The sequence below is a fragment of the Myotis lucifugus genome, unplaced genomic scaffold (assembly GCF_000147115.1).
Source record: "Myotis lucifugus unplaced genomic scaffold, Myoluc2.0 scaffold_3, whole genome shotgun sequence".
NCBI lineage: Eukaryota > Metazoa > Chordata > Mammalia > Chiroptera > Vespertilionidae > Myotis > Myotis lucifugus.
This window is the reverse complement of record NW_005871051.1, coordinates 26,132,309-26,147,352: the sequence shown is the minus strand read 5'-3', so window position 1 is coordinate 26,147,352 and position 15,044 is coordinate 26,132,309. Positions and strand designations below refer to the sequence as shown.

Below are 15,044 nucleotides of genomic sequence, written 5' to 3'. Positions count from 1 at the left end.
CTGGCCAGTCTGGGTGAGGGACTGAGGGCCGTTTGCAGGCTGGCCACAGCCCCTTCAGGGTGGGGGGGTCCCCGCTGGGATGCCTGGCCAGCCTGGGTGAGGGGCTGAGGGCTGTTTTCAGACTGGCCACACCCCCTTCAGGGTGGGGGGGTCCTGCTGGGTTGCCTGGCCAGTCTGGGTGAGGGGCTGATGGCTGTTTGCAGGCTGGCTACAGCCCCTTCAGGGTATGGGTCTCTCTTGGGGTGCCTGGACAGCCTGGGTGAGGGGCTGATGGCTGTTTGCAGGCTAGCCAAGTGCCCCAGCAGGGACCCTCACCCAATGAGGGTGTGGTCAGCCTGGGTGAGGAGCTGATGGCTGTTTGCAGGCTGGCCACAGCCCCCAGCCACCCAAGCTCCCAGTGGAGGCTGGCTGGAAGCAGGTATTTGGGATTTATTTGGCTTCTATAATTGAAACTTTGTTGCCTTTTGCAGAGGCCACAGCCAGTCAGGCAAGCGGGAAGCTTGGCTTCCTTCATCGCCCGGGCAACCAAGCCTCCTGCTTGCTCTAGCTCCGTGGCTGCCAACCACCATTTTGGTTGGGTTAATTTGCATATAGTAGCTCTGATTGGCTGGTGGGCATGGCTTGGGCATAGCAAAGGTACAGTCAGTTAGCATCTTTGTCTTTTATTAGTGTAGATTTAAGTTATTGGAGTGATACTTGTTGACAAAACCGTATAAGTTTCAAGTGTACAACTCAATAAAACATCATTTGCACACTGCATCAATCACCCATTCCCCCAAGCAAAGTCTCTTAGTTTAGCTCATTTTTGCTAATTATGCTAGTTTCTGGCAAAGGTATCTCTTTACACCTCTCCTTGTCTTTCTGTGAATGTTTTTATTAATCTCCTTTCATGAATATCTTAGCTCTCTGAAATTTTTCCTTTTTCTTTAACTCTTACCCCAATATCTTCCTCTCTCTGAATATAGAAATAAACTCTCTGATATCAGTTTTTACATCTACCATTTTTGTTTTTGATATTTTTTCTCAATTACTGGGGACATTTTCCTGCTGAATCCCTGCATAAGGCACTTGTTCCCTCCCCTTTCTACCTCTAACCAAGGTCACCAGGACTGTCTCCATGAGCCCTGATGACATATCCCAGACCCTTGCCTGGTTCCGGGATTCACATCACACATTCTTTCAGCCAGCCTTACCTATACTGTCAGACACTTGGTTACAGTCAGTCCTTGCTTGGGCTTCAGATTTAACTCCCAAATTTAAACATGGCTTTTCCTCCTTTATATGCACTGGGTCTTCAGAGCAGGAACTGGTTTTGTTTCCCTGGTGGAGTAGCTCTGCTCCTGGACAAAATTGTAATAAATGAAGAATTTCATTAGCCTCCCCTAAGGGAGTGAGCACCCTCACGACAATCAATAAGTCCTTCTTCCTGTAATTCCACTGCAGAGGAAAGCTCCCCAGCCCTGTCCTTTTTTGCTGCTCAACCCTGTCCTTTCTTTGTGCCTATCTTTTTAAAAAAATGTTTTTATTGATTTTTAGAGAGTGGTATGGAGAGGGATAGAGAGAAACATCAATGAGAGAGCAACATCATGGATCAGCTGCCTCCTGCACACACCCCTACTGGGCATGGGGCCTTCAGTCCTAACATGTGCCCCAATAGGGAATCAAACCAGTGACTTCTGGGTGCAAGGGAGGATGCTGACCAAACTGAGCCACACTAGCAGGGCTTCTCTGTTGTTGGTTTTTTTTTTTGGCCCTCTGTATTTTGCACTGCATTCTCTTTCTTCTTTTACACATAGCTTATGGATTTGTGTTCATGTCTGTAATTGTATTATATTTTAGCTCTGCTTCTTTCCCAAGGTGGTCTTAGAAATCTGGAATTGAAGAAGGCAGATCTCTCATTTGGCTTCTTCCTAGAATGACTTTGTGAAATAGAGTTCCTCCCTCCTTCACCTTCTAGAACCCTTTGGAATATTTACTTGAGAAAAAAATTGAAACTGTATTGAGTTTGAGTGATTGACCTCTTTAGGTTTAATTGTCCCAGCCATTACAAACCAAAAGTTAAAATATGAACAATATTAAATTAAAGCAAATTTGTATTTTAGTATAAAGGTATTAAGAAAAAAATAGAACCTTTTGTAAAAACAAAGCAAAAATCCTGTTCATTTGTAACCATGAAAAGTTCTTATTTGCTTGCTCTTACCTGTTTTACAAAGTATTTTTCTAGATGTAGGTGATTTTATGAAATCAATGGACTCTATAAAGTAAAAGAGAGAGAACAGTATTTGTTTGCAATGGTCTTACATAGTCTATCGCAACTCACACAACAGGTAGGGTTTGTGATAATTTCAGTGTTGAGATTATCATTTTTCTCTTTCTCTCAATTGTACCCAGTTCTAGTGCTCAGGGTCATAATGCTGGGCTACTGCCTGGCTCTCCATTTTACTTTCCATGTGAATTAATAAATGACCCTCAAACATTATCTCCATTTTCCTCCACTATTAATGCTGGGATGACCTACTTACCCTATCTCCCTGTTAATTTTTTTGTGAAGACAAAATGAACTTGTATTCACAAAAGCCCTGTGAAAAATCAAACTGTAAGTCAATAGTTTAAGTATCATTTAAGTTTGAGAGTAGTTGGTCTAAACTATTTTTTCCATTAGTAATTAATATTAGCACAGATTATTCTTTGAAGATGATCTAAGTTTTGCAGTAATGACAATATTATCAACAGATAGTGAAATACTGTGCTCACTCACTATGTTCTATAGAATATGAACACTTTAGCATTAATAGATATGACAGTGCATAGTAAAAATGGCTGTTATTTACTAGTGTATTATTGATACATTTTTAATATTGAATACATTTATCCAGTTGAACAACCACTTATAATGCCTCTTGCTTCCTACAATTTCCCAATAGGATTGAAAAAGTTAAATGCTTAAAATTGTATCCAAGAAGTAATGAGTCAATACATATAGAGAACTTCAGAAAAAAGATTCATCCAAAAAACAGAGCTCTGAAAACAGAGCTCTGGATTTATTTGTCCAGAAATATAATCTTATCTGATACAATTTAGAGTTATAAACAGGTGGCTTCTTGGGTCTCTCCTCCTTTGTTTGATTCTAAGGGATCTAGTTTATTGATCATTGAACAAGGAATACGATTCTTTAGGTGTCTCAGTATGAGACCAAGGAATCGATGGAGCATGGAATTCCCTAATAATTCCCTAATACAACTTGAGAAATCATCAAAACCCATGTATACCATGGCCTGCACACAGGGCACCTGGTCCATCCCTTTAAGTCGCCTGCCTTGTAGGTTCGTGATGATCCCATTCACTATCCCCAGAGCAGAAACTCACTGGTAAAGAGCGCCTGTGCTCTGCTTGAATCTTACTTTCTTTCACTTCTCTTTCTTCTACCTCTTATCCCTTCTATTGTCATTTCACAATTCCTTCACCTGCTGTTTCTTTGTGGGGAGACCTTGGAAATCTTGTTTTAAGAAGAATGTTGGTAGAGAGCCACTTCTACCTCCTGGTGCTCCTTGAAATAATCTTCTCTTGTGTTTGAGCGGTAGACCCATTTTGGGACCACCTTTCAGAGCACTTTGCCTACGCTAAGCCACAAGTCAGAATGTACACTCTCTAAAAATGGAAGGAAACTTACATTTTACATTAATAAATATAGAGAACTTTTAGGACAAAAATATTATTTATAATAGTGTTCTGTTGTAACTTCAAGACAAGGTAATATCTTTGGGGGGGGGGGTCATTTCCTAGTGGGTTTTCCTAAATAGACATGTTTCTACTATACTCTGAGAAAGAAGAAAGGGAAAATCAATCACCACTTTGTGCTCTAAAGACCTGCAGATTTTATGACTACTCATGCTACACATAGGATTGAGGAAACAGCATTTTGATAACTACGTTGAGCTCCAGCTTTACAAAGGAAATAACCCAGAATCCAGGGAGCTGGTCTTTTCTTTTCCCTTTATCTCCATGAGACTTTGTGGAAGACCTCAAAACATTTATGTGATTTTGTTTTCTCATTTAGAAACAAGAGTAACAATGGCCATCCTGCTCACTACTCAGGGCTGTTGTAAAGAAAAAAAGTAAGACACTATTTGCAAAGGTATTTTGAAAAGTCATTCTATATGTCATGACCTGCTGGAAAACTCTCTAAAAATCAACAATTTGGTTTCAAAACACCTTATCCATTTCTGCTAACACAGGAGAGCTGGTGGAAGTGACTCTTGACACTATTCAAACTTTGTGATCAGATGGCAATATGACCTTCCAATAAAGAAATATTTAGCTTTCTCTTCTCTATAGAAATCACTGCATAAATCCAACAATTTATAGTCATAGAATTAGTTTTAAAATAAATTCACTACTTTCCTAGCCTATTTCTACTATATAATCAATAGATGGGTGCATAGGTTAATTAACAATACCTATGAATTAATAGTCTTCATGTTTAAAAAATATAAATATAATAATTTCTTATTAACTTGCACATCCCAAAAGGTTGAGTAAAATAAACACAGAGAACGGGATTCCAAGATAAACTAGATCCGTGGTATAGGATGAACTCAGAATTGATGCTTCAGGAAACAGTAGCTCTTAATTGAGGTTCCTGCACCCCAAGCCCTGAGTTCCCACCTCCTTACCAGTTTTCCTTTTCAATGCTGAGGTGGAAGCTTTGGAGGGTCCATCTCCTTCAGTGAAGTCCTTCCTGTTGATCGCTGCACAAAGGAGAAACAACCTTTAATGTCCCAGGGTGGGGCCATGAGTCCACTGAGTGGAGAGCCCTACATGAGATCACTAGGAAGACCTAGAAGCTAAGTTAACTCAGATCCCTTTGGTCTGTGCCTGATGTGCATGACCTGCAGGTTGCTTCAGAACCTACCAAAAAGATGGTGAAGTTCATGCACAGAGAACCGCTTTGTGTAACCTGAAGCACTTTTCTTACCCCCACTCTCACTCTGCCTGCTATTCCCACCCCCAATCTACCTCAACTCCCATCTTCTCTCTATCTCTTACCTCCACTCTCTTTATACCTATTGTTTCCACCCTCATTTTACCTCTTCTTTTTCATTCTTTCTTTGTATCATTCCAAACATGTCTGAATATTTATTAGCTAGAAAGATGGATCAGAGAGAAGTATACATACATAAAGCCTTAAATTTTAAAAATGGTATCAAATTATATATTTTTATTTATTAATTAATTTTATTTTTAATTTAATTTATTGGGGTGATACTCGTTGACAAAATCGTATAGGTTTCAAGTGTACAACTCAATAAAACATCATTTGCACACTGCGTCAATCGCCCATCATCCCAAGCAAAGTCACTTGGTTCAGTTCATTTTGCTAATTATGCTGATTTCTGGCAAAGGTATCTCTTTATACCCCTCTTTGTCTTTCTGTAAATGTTTTTATTAATCTCCTTTCATGAATATCTTGGCTTTCTGAAATTTTTCCTTTTCCTTTAACTCTTACCCCAATATCTTTCTCTCTCTGAATATAGAAATACACTCTCTGATATCAGTTTTTACATCTACCATTTCTGTTTTTGATATTTTTTCCCAATTACTGGGGAAATTTTCCTGCTGAATCCCTGCATAAGGCACTTGTTCCCTCCCCTTTCTACCTCTAACCAAGGTCACCAGGACTATCTCCATGAGCCCTGATGACATATCCCAGACCCTTGCCTCGTTCCGGGATTCACATCACACATTCTTTCAGCCAGCCTTACCTATACTGTCAGACACTTGGTTACAGTCAGTCCTTGCTTGGGCTTCAGATTTAACTCCCAAATTTAAACATGGTTTTTCCTCCTTTATATGCACTGGGTCTACAGAGCAGGAACTGGTTTTGTTTCCCTGGTGGAGTAGCTCTGCTCCTGGATAAAATTGTAATAAATGAAGAATTTCATTAGCCTCCCCTAAGGAAGTGAGCACCCTCATGACAATCAATAAGCCCTTCTTCCTGTAATTCCACTGCAGAGGAAAACTCCCCCAGCCCTGTCCTTTCTTGCTGCTCAACCCTGTCCTTTCTTTGTGCCTCTCTTTTAAAAAAAAAATTTATTGATTTTTAGAGAGAGTGGTAGGGAGAGGGATAGAGAGAAACATCGATGAGAGAGCAACATCATGGATCAGCTGCCTCCTGCACACACCCCTACTGGGCATGTGCCTGGCTGGAAATGGAACTGATGACCTCTTGGTTCCTGAGTTGACTCTCAACCACTGAGCCACACCAGCCAGGCTCTCTGTGCCTCCCTTACTTTTGGATGTTTTACTTTCTGGGGAAAAAAGGCCTATTTTTATCTGAATGGGTTCCAGGGCCTTTTTTAAAAAATTTATTTTGTGGACACCTTTACTTTTTAATGGTGTTGGGAACAACCCTTTATGCCTTCTTTGTGATGACTTCTCAAATCAGACATAGATGACCATTCTTCAGTCATTGTCCTTTATTTATTCTCAACATAATTGTCTTTGTGTCTCCCCCAATTTTTTTCTATTTATTGTTATTATTTCCCTCCGCATTTTTCTCTCTTCCTACTCCCTTTCTCTCTGTAGTTTTTTATCAGTGTCTCCATGGCCCAGCAGGGTCTAGGGCAGCCATGGGCAAACTACAGCCCATGGGCCGGATCCGGCCCGTTGGAAATGAATAAAACTAAAAAAAAAAAAGACCATACCCTCTTATGTAATGATGTTTACTTTGAATTTATATTAGTTCACACAAACACTCCATCCATGCTTTTGTTCTGGCCCTCCGGTCCAGTAAGAACCCATTGTGGCCCTCGAGTCAAAAAGTTTGCCCACCCCTGGTCTAGGGGGAAGCACTGTAGCTGTGCACGATACAAGAAGCTGCCAAGAGTGAGATCCTCCTTGCATGTGACCCAGGTTCTCCAGGCCTCACCATAGATGGGGACTTGCTACCCACCTGATTTTTCAGTTTATCCATTCTTTGTTACTAGTATGTTTTCTACGCTCTTCTTTTCTATTTCTATTTCTTAATTATTCCTGTGAACTGTGAATGCCTTTTCTACATCTAGTTTGTCTTTCTTTATATTTGTCTTTCTAGCATTCAATCATCACCATAGTCTTCCCTGTGCCTTAACCCACAATACCAAATCCCTCCACCTGCCAGTTCCCCTCCACACTCATCAAACCCAGCCACTCAGTCTTACCTGCTGTCTTAGACTCTCGGGCACGTTGTTCATTTGCTTGTTGGCTTTTTAGTGCATCCTCATTGTCACTGGTTGTATCTGTTTCAGTTGCATTTATCTCTGGTGTGTCATGGCGGTGCTCTAAGAGTCTACGTTCAGGCTGGGCTGTATCTAGACCACGTTTAGATTCATAGATATATTAGTTACTCCCTGCATCAATTAGAATCTAACAGGAAAATACAAAGCTCTCTAAGCTTTTGGATCAGAGGGAATTTAATCCAGGGGATTAGTTATACAGCTGATGGTAGAGCTGACAATTCCAATTGCAGGAATTTGGCAACCCAAAGACTAGTCAACAGGAAGCTATGGGAGCGATCTAGGGTGAGCGCATGTGTCACTGGATAGGTAGAAGGTGGACCATGGCTGGACTGGGTGGTGGGAGGTAGAGTCATGGGAGGTGTAGCCAATGCCAGAATTGTTGCCCAAGACTGTGATGGGGAAATACCATGCTTCTCTCTTGCTCCCTCCCCCCACATCTACTCTCTTGCTGGTATCACCCAGGTGAGGAGCTCAGCAGGAAGCAGTAGCAAGGGAGATGACAAGCAAGTACACATAGTCTGTGGCCAGAGATAGAGGGCAGAGCAGAGCAGAAACCCATAAGGAATGAATCCCTGAGTAAACCACCCAGGACCAAGTGCTTCCCCAAGGTGAGCCTCCTCTGCTCATGTTTTATTCCATCGACCCACCCTACTCTGTTCCCAGAAACCTCACTAGTGTATTAATAGATAAATATTTTTCATTGCAGCTTGGATTTTTCCATATAGTACTGTTTTTCTAAGCAAAGTAATTTATGTAACGATTATTTAAATATTAATTCCCACAATTTTAACATAGAACCTTGGCCCTGGTGCATGGTTTGTGCCACATCCACAGTTTCTTGGAGCCTCCTCTTGGGGGTGGGGCATGAAGCACAGTCCTTCCTTGGCCTGTGCTGGTCACAGTCAACTGTCCCAGCTGAGTCAGACTCTTCCGCACATTTATTGGTGGTTTGCTGTGCATCATTTGGGTTATAATATCACCTCCTCCTCCCCAAAAATCAACACCCTGCGCGCGCGCACAGACACGCACACACACAAACACACACATTGAAGCCCTTCTCTGCTCATTACTCATTCCGATTCTTTCACCTCTCCTATTCCCATCAGCTGCTGTGGTAGATGAACTGCTGAGAATATGGATTGACGCATGTTAGATATTTTATATTCTTATTAACTTTTTTGACAAAATGTGATTTGCTAAAATAAAATGGTGCTTTCAAAATCATTCTGAAAGATTTTTTCTTTTATAAAAATGTATTACTAATTTAGAACATCCTTTCTTAAATAAGACATCCCAGTATAAACTATGTAATAATGACTTTTATGTTGTTTTTAGAGCAGCTCCAAGCCTGCTTCCCCAGAGATGATGGGAGAGGGTTTGGTTAGGAAGCACATGGCATCCATGGTCCTGTGTGAGGGACCCAACAGGTGAGAGACCCTGACCTAGGGGGAACACATTCATCATCCTTACCCCATCATCCTCACTGCAGTGCTGGCCACCATTAGTTGTGATGTGAAAGCAAGGCTGCAGCCAGATTCAAGCAAGACAGAGGCAGAAAACTGTGAAGCCAAGTGCATTGGCATTAGTTCCAGGTCCAGGCTGTCAGGAGCTGGCAGCAAGTGCATTTCAGGAGTACGGAAGGAGCGACTCTCCCAGGCAACCAGAAAAATGAAGACTCTATCTACAAATCCTTGGCGAAATTGCCAATGCAAAGACTGACTATTCTGGGCAATTAGTTCTAAAAAGAAGCAGCCCTCCTACCATAGCACCTGCCAGATGGGACAAGGAAGCAAAGGGTTATATAACAGTAAACAGGAATAGACCTTTGTAATTACAGGCATCTGGGCCTAACCACATCACTCTTTGATAAGAAGTATCACCAGTTCCTGTGAGAAGAAATGAGAGGTTTATTTCAAAAATTGAAGTATAGGCTGTGACATTCTCCCCTAATCTCATTTACCTTTTATAAAGTAGGAGTTCAAGATCCCCTCCCCCAGGTATCAATACAGAGCCCATCTGGACCAGGAGGATCCTACTCATCTCTTGTCATCAGCTGCCCCCTGTCCTCAGCCAGGCCATCTCACTGAGCTCATCCACAGCCACTCAGAAACCAGAGATGGCTTCTCTTGTCACCCATGACTTAGGGAACCTGTTTTTGTTGTCAGCACTACCCCTGACTGGTGACTTTACCTGACTTTCTACAAAGTCATGTCTCCTTGTCCCACCCCACTTCACACTGCACCCTCCCTAAGCATGTCTGTTTCTCTGTCTTGTTGGATTTATATGAGGTTCAAGTCTGATTCTCCTGTACTTCCTCCAGTTCCTGGTATTCTTGTTTCTGTATAATTCTCTCTGCATAGTTCCCTACTTTTGACTCATGTTTCTTTCTTTTCCGTGAAATAATCTGGCTGTGTATAGGGTTAGGCACACAGACCCTGGATTCAGAATGCCTGGTTCATCCTGCTCATTTGACCTCAGGCCAACTACATACATGGCTTCGAAGATTTCAGTCTCCTTTTCTGCAAATGGACAGAAAGTGATACTTCCCCCCAAGAGCAGCTGTGAGCACTAAGCCCACAACTGCCAGAGTAAATCATCTATAAGTGAGTTCTTAGTAATATGGTTGTTGTTACTGTGTCCTTGAATCCTTTTCCTTGCCTTTAATTTCCCCTTTTTCTTCATCTCTCAAAATACCCACATCCCCTCTTGCATATCTCATCACTTCCTCTCTTCTCTCCCTATGACTGCCCATGAATATTCCTGCTCCTGAACAGCATCTCCCACATTTAAATCAGTCCCTTTGTCATCATCCAGAATCTCTTCTGTAATGTTGACCTTAGGCCCATAGTTCTTAGCCCTTCACAGCTTCACACTCATCTTGTCACCCACAGCCATAGGGAATCTTCTCCAGCAGGATCTCTCTAAATCATAATTACTTCCAGGTTAGCATCCTCTTTAAATCTGGTTTCTTGACACACTGGGTTCCTAATCCTCTATCTTGGTTATTGGGATAATGGTATCTTGTCATAGCTCTTCCTCTAGGATCAGCCCCTGGTCAGACTCTCATACGAACATCTCTCCCTTCCTTTTCTAGGCTCTTCAACAGGTCTTCCCTAATTCCCAGACTCCACTCAGGACTCAGGCCCACTTCCCATTCTCCTTTCCTCTTAGCAGAAGAGAATCAGTTTCTATCTGTTTGCAATCACCTTGTTCCAGGCTTAGTTGATCATTAGGCCTCTCCTCGATTTCTTCTCCATCACTTTCTAAGAGGAATTCTATTTCTGGTATCACTGAAGAGAGGGCAAGAGAAGAAGACAATTAGAGATCTTCATGGAATAGGAATCATCTGAAATTACATGTTTAGGATTTTCCACTCCTTGGATCACTCAGTGCTCAGTGGGTCCCATTCCTATTGGTAATGTTCTCTCTTCATTAGTGAGACAGAAAGAGAAAAACCAACAAAGGAGCTCTTATGCTTCCCACATAGAAAGGAACCACTTGAATGTCAGGATAAAGGAGCTGTGGCAGCATCGTGGACTTGTTACTCATGTAAAATATTTCAGCTGGCCGGGAAAGCATATATCAAAATAAATAATATACTGCTTAATAACCAATGGACATAAGACACTGGGGGGTAGGGGAGGCCGGGGGATTGTTAATGGCAGGAAAAAAAGGAGACATATGTAATACTCTTTGTAATACTTTAAGCAATAAAACAATTTTTTTTAAAAAAGGCCAACATAAATAAATAAATAATATACTGCTTATTTTGAAATGTGTTCGCTGAATTGTTCTAACCATAGAGGAAAAACAGGGATTTCCTTGGGAGGAAAACAAAGACCCTATAGAGGTTTATGTGTATAAAAGAGGACAAAATTCCAAATCTTTAAAAATGTGCCTGGAGAAGAGAAAGTTTTGGCTCAGTTGAGTCAGGGAGGATGACTGCTTCCCAAAGAGAGAAGCCAGAGCACATGGGAACAACTGGACAGACTGAGATCCCAGGACAAAGGAAGGACACTCCTTGAAGCTGCAAGCAGGGACTGAATTTTGTGGCACAGGAGGACATCCCAAGAGGCCTGGACCAGGGACCTGGGAAGGCTGCCAAAAGAGGGAGAACATAGCACCAGCCCATGGCCCCTGTATGTAAGTAGCCCAGCAAACATATGGAGGAAGGTAATACACCAATAGTCCTTGGTGCAGGTCTCTGGAGGATGCCTGGGGAAGAGATGGAGGGAAGCAGTTAGCCAACATGTTTCAGGGCTGATGGCACAGGTACCTCCTAGGGCAGTGATGGCGAACCTTTTGAGCTCGGCATGTCAGCATTTTGAAAAACTCTAATTTAACTCTGGTGCCATGTCACATATAGAAATTTTTTTATCTTTGCAACCATAGTAAAACAAAGTTGTATATTTTTGATATTTATTTTATATATTTAAATGACATTTAACAAAGAAAAATCAACCACAAAAATGAGTTCACGTGTCACCTCTGACACATGTGTCATAGGTTCACCATCACTGTCCTAGGGCAAAAAAGCTGTACTTATAAACCTGTACTATCTCTTTATTGTGTGGTAAATAACATTAATTTTTTAATTTTTGAAGCCTGACTTTCCAAAATCTTTTTTTTTATTCTTGTCCCATTTGAATAAACTCCCACAATCTGCTTCTCTCTCTGAGATTAATCTAATTTGTCCTAGTTCTGCAGATACACAGACCCTTTAACGCTTTATGCTTACTCCCATATCATCGCATTCCTCAGTTCATATCATATTTCTTTTCAATTCTCCAGCATTGCATGGAAATCTTTTTGAGACCAAAAATATATAGAATAAAAAAATTTTCTAGGCAAGTCAAACAAAAATTATTGAAGGACACCTTCTTTACTAAGAACCAAAAAAAAAAAAAAGAAAAAAAAGAAAAAGAAAAGAAATCATGCCTCTCAGGGAAAAAGTAGAGAATCAAACCAGACGTATTGTACAGTATCAAAAACCATCTCTGGCAGAGCAATTGTTTTTTTGATTATTTGATTGTTGTTGTTTTTAAAATATATTTTATTGATTTTTTTACAGAGAGGAAGGGAGAGGGATAGAGAGTTAGAAACATTGATGAGAGAGAAACATCGATCAGCTGCCTTCTGCACACCCCCCACTGGGGATGTGCCCGCAACCAAGGTACATGCCCTTGACCGGAATCGAACCTGGGACCCTTGATTCCGCAGGCCGATGCTCTATCCACTGAGCCAAACAGGTTAGGGCTGATTATTTGATTGTTGATCACACCTCTTGTGAAGAATGAGTTAATAAAAACATTTCTACTTCTTCAAGAGCAAATTTGAACTTGAGTTAATTTTCTTGCTCATTAATCTGGAAACCTGATGATGGTGGTCTTTCTTCTGAGTTAGTAGGCCAACACTACTAAGCTTAGAGTTAAAAATGACCAGTGACTGTAGGTGGGTAAATTGCATGTGGCCTGGGAGGATGTAGATGTGAACTATAATCCATTTTTTGTCTTCATTCAACATAGCAACTCTTGTAACTCAACTGTCCATTGAGCAATCTCTGAAAATTATGACTACAGAGTTGTTCCACGAGATAGTGACTCCCCTGGGCACTATGAGGCTAAATCAGGGCAGATCCTGCACCCATATCTAAGCTGTTACTTGAGGTGGGTTGTAGTCAACTTAGTGGACTGTTGTATGGAAACTTGCAAATGGTCCCATAGGAGAGGAGCAACTGATAATACCTTTTTGAGATGTTGTGTTTCCTGTCACTTGTCCTTCTAAGTAAATCAGATGTCCCTGTGCCCCTGGTAGTCTTGTGACTCTAAGTGCCTAGGAAAACAGACCTTTAGGTGGGTGTCTGTACTCTAGCCATTATATCATAAGTATTGAGAGACTCATGCTATGTTTGTTTTCTTAACTGCTACATCCAGACTGCCAAGCACCTTGTGTGACACATGGTAGACACTCAATACATACCTGTGGGAATAAATTGGCCCTGGACATAAAAATGTAGGTAATAAACCTAATTACCTTTGTTGAATATTCTATAAATGCGAAGTAAATCGGGGTAATTCCTCGTGATGGTCCTGCTGAACAGTGCTCCCAGAAGAGACATGTCAAATTTCTTCTCCAGTTCACAGAGAACATCGTATATGACTTCATGTACAGCAAACCGTTTTTTAAAAGATTCTTGAGATTTCTTAAAAATGGTGAAAGGGGAAAACATAAATACAGACTTCCAAGTTACAGAAGAGCCCTAGAAGCAATGTCATTGTTAAAGTATTACAATTTCCCAACATAGGTATCTTCTCATATACAGTTTTAGAATTTCTCTAATTTTGTATGGCTACTAAGTGGAACAACTAAATCCTTCCTCCTGGAAAACACCCATTTGTAAATCTGAGCTCCTCGCCCTTTTTTACATGAGATGGAATAAGGCGCCATTAGGAAGAACAAAAATAGTTTCAAGTGAAGTAATATGTAGCCCTTTCAGGGTCTGGCTAAATGTTTTAGGAATAGACTTACTGGGTGATGAGCTGCTATTCTATTGATTGAACAACCCTTGTCCCTTCCCCAAGACTGACTAGGCCTGGAAGCTCCTGTGAACTTTGCCATAGAGAAAGCCTATGCATAGGGAAAGTGAAGACTTGCATCTCTATATCTCCACCTACGTCTTTTGCTAAAATTAACCTAAATTCTAAGACTCCAGAAATACCAAAAGAAAGGGGAAAAAACAGAAAGGAAACTGTTGTTGAAAGAATAGCAAGCATCTACTTTCAAATTTGTCCCACATTGATTCTCTGTGGATCTTAATTTTCTCTGTATTAAGTATTTAAATTGATGTTCACTGAAATAAAATGTTATGTCAATTATTATTTTATTAAATGAAGTCATTCAACTTATTCACCCATTCATTAAAATTATGTTTAACTTCTAGTTTATATTATACTGTATATATAATTTCTAGAAGGCATTGTACACCCACTTCAGATCCAGCCTATCTTCAGTGCTCTTCTCCCAGCTCCAAGGGGGCACCACAGAGCCCGTTCCTTCAGTCAGAATCAGGACTATCCCCAGTAATGACTGCTTCTCTTCTCTCTTTCCACCTTACAGGAACACTTAATAGCAGTGCTTGGGAAGGTCTCCACTCACAGGTAACTCCTCAGTTGCCCAGTTATGCTCTGACGTTTAATTCCAGGATATCAAAGTATAACTTAGTTTGGGGTTGTTTTATCAGATTATGACATAATAAACCTCACTTACTTCATACATTTCATTGGTGATGAATTCATGGTCACGGAGAAGTTCAAGGAAAGGAAATGTTGTTTTTATTGCACCTGAAATCTCCACCTTATATTTTTTGAAGTATTTGAGTGCAATGTCATTGATACGTTTGTTTTTTATGTCCTCATCTTCTGCAGACATACTAGGGAGAAGGGATACCATTATAAAATGGCCATCAAGGTTTCGATATGCAGTAACATTTAATATATGAAGGATAGATAGGCTGTGAAGAACCAACATAATTAAAATAAGTGGTCCTGAGTAAAGATTAGAACAAATAGAATGGAAGAAATAGACAAAACTGTAATAAAATGAAGCATAGCGAATTAAAAAGACATAATATTATTGAAAAATGCAAGCCTGTCATGATCAAAGCCATTGTAAAGTTATTTTGTCTCAAACATATCTGCAATGTTTTATGGAAACATTTTAATTGCCTCTAACCCCCTGCCAGCCTGATCTCAACCCCAACTGCCCTCT

The 15,044-nt window shown here is 40.8% G+C and overlaps 1 protein-coding gene across 1 annotated transcript in view; it reads right to left on the bottom strand.

Annotated features, from left to right (window-relative positions):
• Nucleotides 1–15,044, bottom strand: part of LOC102425711 (nuclear body protein SP140-like protein) — a 310,769-nt gene that overhangs the window by 249,530 nt on the left and 46,195 nt on the right. The window contains exons 13-16 of the mRNA XM_023762184.1: nt 5,763–5,909; nt 4,674–4,748; nt 2,201–2,254; nt 1,194–1,340 (exon numbers count right to left, since the gene is read on the bottom strand). Of these exons, the coding sequence (XP_023617952.1) occupies nt 1,194–1,340; nt 2,201–2,254; nt 4,674–4,748; nt 5,763–5,909 (423 nt within the window). The remainder of the gene's footprint in view (nt 1–1,193; nt 1,341–2,200; nt 2,255–4,673; nt 4,749–5,762; nt 5,910–15,044) is intronic.